The sequence below is a fragment of the Mus pahari genome, chromosome 14, assembly GCF_900095145.1.
Source record: "Mus pahari chromosome 14, PAHARI_EIJ_v1.1, whole genome shotgun sequence".
Lineage (NCBI taxonomy): Eukaryota > Metazoa > Chordata > Mammalia > Rodentia > Muridae > Mus > Mus pahari.
In genome coordinates this window covers 67,319,120-67,328,572 of record NC_034603.1, presented here as the reverse complement: position 1 = coordinate 67,328,572, position 9,453 = coordinate 67,319,120, and the positions used below count along the sequence as shown (strand labels likewise).

The window sequence follows — 9,453 nt, the reverse complement described above, 5'->3', positions numbered from 1 at the left end:
GAGTGTTTTGTGACAAGAACATTTTAGACGTATCGTTTTCTTTGACCAATTTATCAATATCTTCTATGCCTAAGATTCTCTAGTACATCTCTTGATTTTTGTTGGTGATGCTTGTTTTTGTAGTTCTTGTTCACTTACCTGGATTTTTCATCTCTAGGATTCCCTCAGTTTCTATTTTTTCTATTTTGTTCTTCTTCTTTTTTAATTGCTTCTATTTCCATTTTCAGGTCTAGATCAATTTTATTCATTTCTTTCACCTGTTTGATTATATTTTCCTGTGTTTCATTAAGGGATCTACATTCACAAAGACAGCTCCCCATGTTTTGCCAGCATGTATACTTTATGCCCATGTAGGTCAAAATATAGTATTAGATGGCCTGAAACTAGAGTTATAAGTGGTTGGAAGCTGATATGTGGATATTGGGAACTAAACACAGGTCCTCCTTAAGAGTGCCATGTGCTTTTAAACATTGAGCCTTCTCTTTAGCACCAGAAACTGGGACTCTTACATAGCAGTGGGAATATGAAGTAGAACCATAGGTATAAAGAATACCACAAAGACTCTTCAAAACATAAATAAAAATAATGGTACTTTATGATTCAGTTCCTATGGCAGAACCTTCCCCTAATGAATAAAGATTTCAAGGGACCAATCACTGAGCGAGTATGTGGGACTTCCAGGTCAGGAAGAGGAAGAGGGGAGACAGGAGAAAGGAACTTCCTTTTCTGACTGTGGGACAAAGGAGGCAGGCAGAATTTAGGAAACCGGATGCTGTTGTTTCAAGTAGAGACAGTCTGAGGCCTCTGGTGCCTAGCCAGTGATAGTGTGAGATGCTTTTTTAGTTTTTCATGCAACAAGTTGCTGTGTCTCAGGATATTTTTTAAGTTAATTGAAATCAGAGTCTTTTCTATTTCAATTTTTATTTTCACTTGTGTCCATTTATTGAGTGTAGTGAGGGACTCTTTAGGGTCCTTTTAAGGATAGCATGTACTCACATACTCTGATGAAATTTGCTCCTCCATGTTCCACTAATTGCCCTCTTTTTCACAGACAACCCATAGGATTTGAAGTTTTTATATAAAACCTTGGATTTACACATGAGAAAACTTGGTTGATAACTTGTGTTTCTGAGTTTGGTTTGTTTCACCCAATATGATAATCTTATATGTAGCCATTTCTTAGGAAATGATACAATTAAAATCAGAATATTAAACGAATATAGACACCTGTAAGCTTATGCTAATCCCATTAGCAATAGATAAGATGTGTTGAAACCTAGATGCCCATCAAGAAGTAAATGTATAAAGAAAGTATGTCAGGAGCCGGGCGTGGTGGCGCACGCCTTTAATCCCAGCACTCGGGAGGCAGAGGCAGGTTGATTTCTGAGTTTGAGGCTAGCCTGGCCTACAAAGTGAGTTCCAGGACAGCTAGGGCTATACAGAGAAACCCTGTCTCGAAAAAAAAAAAAAAAAAAGAAAGAAAGAAAGTATGTCAGGAGGCTACTGCTATATGATCCCACACCAGTGATATTTTTAATAGCCAAAGGCAGAAAAAGAGAGAACAGACCATTGGTTTATGGGACCTGAGATTGGAGGAACCAGAAGGATAGCAATTAGTACGTATTAAACTTTAGTTATATCAGATAAAATCCTCCCATGGATCTGATGTTCAACACTGTTCTTAGTATCAATGATATGAAGGCACCACATTAAACACTTAAAAATCTATTGCTTATATAGATTCTTCATTAAGTGATTTACAAAAATACAATGACAGATAAAATGGAACGAATGAGAGCACAGAGTTTATTAAAATTACTTGCTGCTAAGTACACAGCTCATAAGTGAGCAGGAAGAAGAAAATGGTACATAAAAATCTGGAGTGACTCAGAAGAAAATACAGTTGAGAAGATAACAGTTTAAATAAAGTTATTCTTATAGGGAAGTGTTTTTGTAAGTTGTTTGTTGAGAAATATAAAGAGCATGGCTCCAACCTGAAACTGACGCCAGACCTTCACAACAGGCAGCCATGATGACAGGACAAGATTCATAATCTGTGGAGATGAGGAGACTCCATCCTTCCACTAATCGTTCCATCTCTTAAGTCAGACTGTACATTTGTCAGGTCCCCTGGTGAGAACCTGAAGTTGGCCAGCAATAGTTAAGAGGTGGCTTTGAGCACACAGGGCATGCCACTCTCACAGGAGCATGGCTTTGCAGGCATTTTTTGGGAGCTGGTCATCAGCGTCAGGTGGGCACACACAGCAGGGCTGGCAGCAGGGTGTGCTGCAGCCAATGATCACACAGGAGGGTTTAAAGGTGGTGGTCTTGCAGCAGCTGGTTTCACAGCAAGTTGGTTGGCAGCAGAGCTGGGAGAGGCTAGGCTGGCAACAGATGGGCAGGCAGCAGATGGTCACACAGGTTGGCTTGCAACAGTTGCTGTCACAGGAGGCAGTGTCACAGCAGGTTGGTGGACAGCACAGCTGGGAACAGCTGTTGACAGTCTTGGTGCTGTGGCAGCAGATAGACTTGCAACAACAGGGTGTGCTGCAGCAACTCGGGACACAGCAGATGAACACAGGGCAGCTGGATTCAGGGCTGGATTCAGAGCTGGTGGTCCTACAGGAGGTGGTCTTGCAGCAGCATGGCTGACAGGTGTGGGTCATGGTGTCAGGAGTGGAGAGTGATATTCTGTTCCCAGGTGAGTCTTCTACAATGTAGCAAGTTCTTCCAGTCAGGGCTTTTTATACAACAGGCCTCCAAGGTTTGGACCAATCAGAAGGTCTTGTTTATCATTTTCCATATTTAATTTGTGTTCATCAAGGAAGAACTCACCCAACGTTCTGAATCATTTGCAAGCATTCATTACTTACTTGGTGATAACTTACTTGAAGTTTTCCCAATAAATCAGGGGTTCATCCCATCAGCTTTGTTGTAACTTTGATGGTCATCTGGGCCTTTGTTAGCTCCTGACTGTGTGGCAATGTCAAGATTACTGTGTTCTTGTATCTCTACTTAGATGTATAAATGTTTCTGGGGAATGAGTGTGGTGTATTCAAAATCACGAACCCAACACTGATTTCCCCGTCTGTCCACAGGTCCAATTCCAAACTGTCTTAGTTGTCAGACTCTACATAAATTTTTGTACCTGTGTATCTGACACATAGTAAAGGTGCTATGAGATAGGCTTTCTGGAACAACGTGTTTCATAGCAAAGTAAACAAGGTCTGGTAGGTATGAAAACAAAACAAATGAACCCCCCCCCCACCCAGCACATTAGGAGTAAGGGGGCATCGGAGGATATGTGGGTGACCATCAGTCCTGACTTTCTGTCTACTCCTGGAGGGGTGGGATGACCCACAAATATGTGGTTTCTGGCTATGAAAAGTGTGTACTAGTGACCTGAATTGTCTATTAGAGCTGGGCAGCACCAGGCTAGCAGGATATGTAAATGTAGCTTCTTCAAATGCCTATAAAACAGAGACAAGCTGCTGTGCTGAGGTCACAAAGCCCCCAAAGCCAAAGGATGGTGTAAGGAGTGTGACTTTGCATTATAAAGGGTTAGAAGCTTGGAGCTGGGGCCCGCAGGAATGACCAGCAGCAAGTCAGGGTTGAGAGAGAGGGAGAGAGAGAGAATGAAGGCCTGGGACAGGACAGGAAGGTAGAACAGAAAGAGCCACCTGGAGGGAGGCAATGACAGAGAAGTCAGGTTAAGTTAGAATCTAGCCGAGTTATGGCCCCAGCAAAAGGCTCACAGCCTAAAACTATATAGATATCTCATCTCTGTGTCTTTATTATTAAATCTCAAGTGGGATCTCCAAAATCTCCACTATACTGAGGACGTCATGGGGAGGAAGCACTTTTAGCTTCAGATCCAGACGAACCAGGGTCAGCAGGTGACTCCAGTGCACACCTGGCAGGAGGCAGCATCAGGGATCTTGGACTGGTGGTGATCTTTTCCCTTATTTTCATTCTGCCCAACTCTCTTTATGTGTATTCCCATCTCTCTGTCTGATCTTTCTTCTTCACTTCACAGTTTTATTTTCTTTCCTTCTATTCAATGAGAGAATCATGATTATTGAGACATACCTAATTTATTACCTTCTTTATCTGTAAGGACTAAGATGAACACATTTTTCCCTTTCTCCTCTCTCTCATTTTCTGTTGTTCTCTCAGTCTACTATTCATGCTACAAAAGATATAGGGGGTTGGTTAATTTCCCATTTAAAGGAATAAAGGCAAACACAACCATACCATTATTTAAGAAACAGAAATCATCACTGGTCCTTACAAGTCGTCTCTTGTCACCCATTCCAACAAACTGTTTGCCATACAGGGTCTCTCTTCCAATTTGGCATCACTTTTAACATATTTGCCAATCAAAATTAGTCTGCATCTTTGCTAATAGGATAGTTGGGATTGTCTCCACCCTTGTGACCACCAGTTCCCTCTCATTTCTATGCAATCTTCCACTGAATGAATTTGACATAGCTCATCAGTTGGCGTGCTTTGTTTGTTTTTGAGAAAACAGGTTGTTTACAGTTTGGGACTATTCAAAGGCCATGCTGCTGAGAGTGTTTCTGTTTTTAAATATTATTGCTGAATATCCACACCAAATTCTCAGAAATCTCTGAGAGTGATCCTACTAAGACTCCTAGCAGTGGGGGATATGTTTTTTTTTTTTTTTTTAAACAAAAATCCAGTAGTCTGATTTTACCAGTGAAAACTCGGGATCCAGATGCTGGGGTGAAAACTGACCTTCTTCCTTCACTAATGTCCTAGAAGGAATAAGGTCATCCTCCTTCTCCACACTGTCTTAAATGCCTTCCTACCCAGTGTCCCTCCTTTCTGTTCACTTCTGTTCACTCCCTGTCAGCTGGTTCCTTGCTCTGCCTCTTGACTTAGGGTAGACTTCATTTAGCTCTTGGATTAAAGCTGTATGCTGGGGCTGAGCAACAACCCACCAAGATTTATCCAGTTTCCCCTACAATCTTGGGGTTTATGATATGATCAAATATCCTGCAATATTTCCCTTTTTGTCTAAAATAAAAAAAATTCTTTCTCTAACATTAATAAACTCTATACTATCTGGGAAGAATCACGTTAACAATGTCCAGTCCATTTGTATTTGGCAACCTTGGAGAACGTACTTTACCATCTATCCTATCTTGCTGAGTTTCAGGTCTGTATCTAAGTCACTTTCTATCATAATTTGCATTTATCAACCTCAAAGCATCTTTCTCTACCTTAAAACATTTTCTTAAATCCTAACCCACTTACTCTTAACTGTGAGACTGTCACCATCTAGTCTTCAACCCCATCAGAGACCTGAGAAGGATAAGTATTACCTGAATAAACAGAAAGTGCAGAATAATCTGCTTTCAAAACTGTAGACACGGCAGAAACTGCTAACTTTCTGACAACTTTGCAACGTTGGAGTACCCATCTCTAACATACCACAGCAAAGTTTTTCTACTTCCCAATCTTGGGGCTCACAGTATGATCGTATATCCTTTAAAAATATGGAGCATCTCCTGTAATCAAGCAAGAGTTCAAATGGAGGGATTAGAATACAAACCCAGCCGCAAAACTTTCAACCAACAATTTGTCCTGCCTACTGATGTTCAGGGGTAGAGATGGAGCAGAAATTGAGGGAATGGCCAACCAATAACTTGTCCAGCTTGAAACCCATGGCATGAGAGGGAGCCCACCCCTGAGCCCTTCATGTCACTTAGCTCTTTGGGTTTTGGGATGGTAGCATAGTTATCCTTTATCTTATGGCTAATATCCACTTATAAGTGAGTACATACCATGTTTGTCTTTCTGTATTTGGGTAACCTCATTTAGGATGATCTTTTCTAGTTCCATCCATTTGCCTGCAATTTTTATGATGTCATTCTTTTAAATAGCTGATTAACACCCCATTCTTTTTGCTTTTTCTTTTGCTATACACATAGTCCCATAATACATCATTTCTTTTAAAAATATTTTGAATGTACTTTTGTTGATTACTTTGAAATCTCACATGATGCACCCCAATTGCATTCGCTTTCCAGTTTTCTCATGCCATCCCCACCCCTACATTACTTCTTCCTCTACAATAAACCAAACCAACAAAACAAACCCATAAAACCCCAAACAAAGTCCATTTCATGGGTAAGTCCATACACCGACTGCAACATGGTAAAAGTCCTAACAGCCAGACAGGAAGGATGCATCTTTCTCTTCCTGTATCCAAGCCAAAAGCTATGAACTGAGGAGATCTGTGCAGCTGCCGGAGATGGGGAGCACCCGCAAAGAGTGGGGGGGGTGCTCTCCAACACCCATGGACATTGACAAGGCTTCAGGCAGCAGCCTGTAAGCTCAGACATGCCCATGAGCTTTAGTGGTAACAAAGGGCCTCAGACATCAACAAAGCCCTCGGCTGTATCAGGACCACTAACCCAGTCGTGGTCCTCAGTAGCTACACAGGTCACAGGCCTCAACATGACCTTAGTTGGCTACACATGCCACACACATACAAGATGACAAGATGACCCCAGTGTTTTGCCTGCATGAATATATGCATAGCACATACATGCCTGGTGTCCAGGGATGTCAGAGGAAGGCATTAGCTACCCTGGAACTAGAATTATGGGTGGTTGTGAGCTGCTATGTGGATGCTGGGAACTGAGCACAGGTCCACCCCAAGAGCAACACAGGCTTTTAACCACAGAGCTATCTCTCTAGCCCAGAAAGAGAGACTCTTATACAACAGTAGGATTTGAAGTAGAACAATAGGGGTGCAGAACACTGCAGGGAGTTCTTTAAAAAGGTAAAATAAAACAACCCCACCCTGAAATATAAAAGGTCATTATGACTTAGTAGCTATATCTTAGGATGTTTAAGTTAGTAGAAATCAGGATCTTTTAAATGTATACTTTTATTTTTACTTGTGCCCATTTTTTTGAGTACAGTGAGGGACTCTACAGAGTTCTTTTAAGTATGCCATGTACTCTGGTGACATTTGTTCCTCCATGTCACACCAGTTGCCCCCGTCCTTACAGACAGTCCATAAGATTTGAAGTGTCTGCACACTTAGTGGGTAATTTGTCTTTCTGAGTTCTGTTTGTTTCACTCAATATGATAATCTCATAGGTAGCCATTTCCTAGCAATGAGATGGTTGGATATTGACACTGGAAAATTTGTGCCAGTCCCATTAACAACGGATGTGTTGAAACTGAGATGCCCATCAACAAGTAAATGGGTAAAGAAAGTATGGCAGGAGGCCACTGCTATGGGATCCCACATCAACAATGTTTATAAAAGCCAAAGATGGAAAAGGAGAGAGCAGACCATTGGTTTATGGCAGCTGTAGTTCGAAGAACTAGGAAGAAAGCAATCAGTTGGTATTAAACTTCAGTTATGCCAGATAAAAACCTTCCATGGATCTGATATTCAACACTGGGCTTAGTGTCATGGATACAAGGGTACCATATGAAACATCTGAAAATCTATTGGTTGTGTAGATTTTTTATTATGTGATCTACCCAAAATATAACAATAGACAATACAGACCAGATTATAGCACAGAGTTTATTAAAATTATTTGCTTCTAGGTACAAGACATTAGTGAGCAAAAAGAAAAAAAAATGGCACACAAAAATCTTGGGTAATTCAGAAGCAGAAGAAAATACAGTTGAGAAGGTAATGGGTTAAATAAAGTTATTCTTGGGGAAAAGTGTTTTTATAAGTTATTTGGTAAGAGATGTAAAGATCCTGCCTCAGAACTTAAGCTGATACCAGATCTTCATGCCAGTCACATGTGAAGATGGTACAAGATCCACAATCTCTGGAGATGAAAGGGTGAGGGTGAGGAACTCCATCTTTCTCAAGGCAGTTCATCTCTTAAGAAAGACTACATTTGTCAGGTCTCCCTGGTGAGAACATGAGGTTGGCCAGGCAAAGGTTAAGAGGTGGCTTTGTGCACACAGGGCATGGCAGCTCTTGCTGGAGCATGGCTTTGCAGGTGTTCCTTTGGGAGCTGGTCATCAGCGTCAGGTGGGCACACACAGCAGGGCTGGCAGCAGGGTGTGCTGCAGCCAATGATCACACAGGAGGGTTTAAAGGTGGTGGTCTTGCAGCAGCTGGTTTCACAGCAAGTTGGTTGGCAGCAGAGCTGGAAGAGGGTAGGCTGGCAGCAGGTGGGCATGCAGCAACTGGGCTGGCAGCAAGGTGTGCTGCAGCAGATGGTCACACAGGTTGGCTTGCAACAGTTGCTGTCACAGGAGGCAGTGTCACAGCAGGTTGGTGGACAGCACAGCTGGGAACAGCTGTTGACAGTCTTGGTGCTGTGGCAACAGATAGACTTGCAACAGCAGGGTGTGCTGCAGCAACTCGGGGCACAGCAGATGAACACAGGGCAGCTGGATTCAGGGCTGGATTCAGAGCTGCTGGTGGTCCTGCAGCAGGTGGTCTTGCAGCAGCATGGCTGACAGGTGTGGGTCATGGTGTCAGGAGTGGAGAGTGATATTCTGTTCCCAGGTGAGTCTTCTACAATGTAGCAAGTTCTTCCAGTCAGGGCTTTTTATACAACAGGCCTCCAAGGTTTGGACCAATCAGAAGGTCTTGTTTATCATTTTCCATATTTAATTTGTGTTCATCAAGAAAGAATTTCTCACCCAATGCTCTGAATCATTTGCAAGCATTCATTACTTATCTGGTGATAACTTACTTGAAGTTTTTTCCAACAAATCAGGGGTTCACCCCACCACCTTTCTTATAACTCTGATGGTCATCTGGGTCTTTGTTAGCTCCTGACTGTATGAGAAGGTCAAGATTACTGTGTTCTTGCTACCTTCTCCTAGTATTCGTACTTAGAAGTACAAATGTCTCTGCACAGGAGTGTGCTGTAGTCACAGTCACGGACTTATCACCTATTTCCCTGTCTATTTGCCCATGGAGCCCAATTCCCCACTGTCCCTGGTTTGAATATCTGCATTAATTCATGTACCTGTGTGTCTATGGCACAGTGAAGGTGCTGTGTGATAGCGGTGTCTGGAATAACGTGTTACATAGCAGTGTAGAACCAGGTGGGAATAAAAAGAAAGAGAAAGAACACATTGGAAACAAGGAGGCACCAGCAGATGTGTGCTGAGCATCATTCCTGACTGCCTGTCCTGGGCACGATGCCCTTTCAACCTCAGAACCAGACAAACCACAGTGAGCAGGTGGCTCCAGTGCACAGTGGCTGGCTGCAGTGTCGCAATCTTAGACTGGAGATCTTTCCCTGATATTCCTTCCCTCTGCCAGGCTTTCTACTTCTCTTCCCATCTTTCTCCTTCAGTTTTTTTTTATTTCCTTTCTTTCTATTCAATGGAAAAATTATGATTATTTGATATGAACTTAGTTTATTACCTATTTTGTCCATGAGGATTAAGATGCGCCTCCCTCTTTTTCTACTATTCGTACTA

At 42.3% G+C, this 9,453-nt stretch overlaps 2 protein-coding genes across 2 annotated transcripts; both read right to left on the bottom strand.

The window, feature by feature from the left end:
- Nucleotides 1-1,789: 1,789 nt before the first annotated feature.
- LOC110332779 (keratin-associated protein 9-1-like) lies at nucleotides 1,790-2,691 on the bottom strand. Its single transcript, XM_021214129.1, has one exon. The coding sequence runs from the start codon at nucleotides 2,664-2,666 to the stop codon at nucleotides 2,199-2,201; it is 468 nt and encodes a 155-aa protein (XP_021069788.1). The 5' UTR covers nucleotides 2,667-2,691; the 3' UTR covers nucleotides 1,790-2,198.
- Nucleotides 2,692-7,572: 4,881 nt separating this feature from the next.
- On the bottom strand, nucleotides 7,573-8,536 carry LOC110332635 (keratin-associated protein 9-1-like). Its single transcript, XM_021213933.1, has one exon. It carries the CDS (start codon nucleotides 8,487-8,489, stop codon nucleotides 7,950-7,952), a length of 540 nt encoding a protein of 179 aa, XP_021069592.1. The 5' UTR covers nucleotides 8,490-8,536; the 3' UTR covers nucleotides 7,573-7,949.
- Nucleotides 8,537-9,453: the final 917 nt, after the last annotated feature.

Bases quoted from the DNA above. Each gene is read 5' to 3' on its own strand.
- LOC110332779 (XM_021214129.1), bottom strand. From the start codon at position 2,666: ATGACCCACACCTGTCAGCCATGCTGCTGCAAGACCACCTCCTGTAGG.
- LOC110332635 (XM_021213933.1), bottom strand. From the start codon at position 8,489: ATGACCCACACCTGTCAGCCATGCTGCTGCAAGACCACCTGCTGCAGG.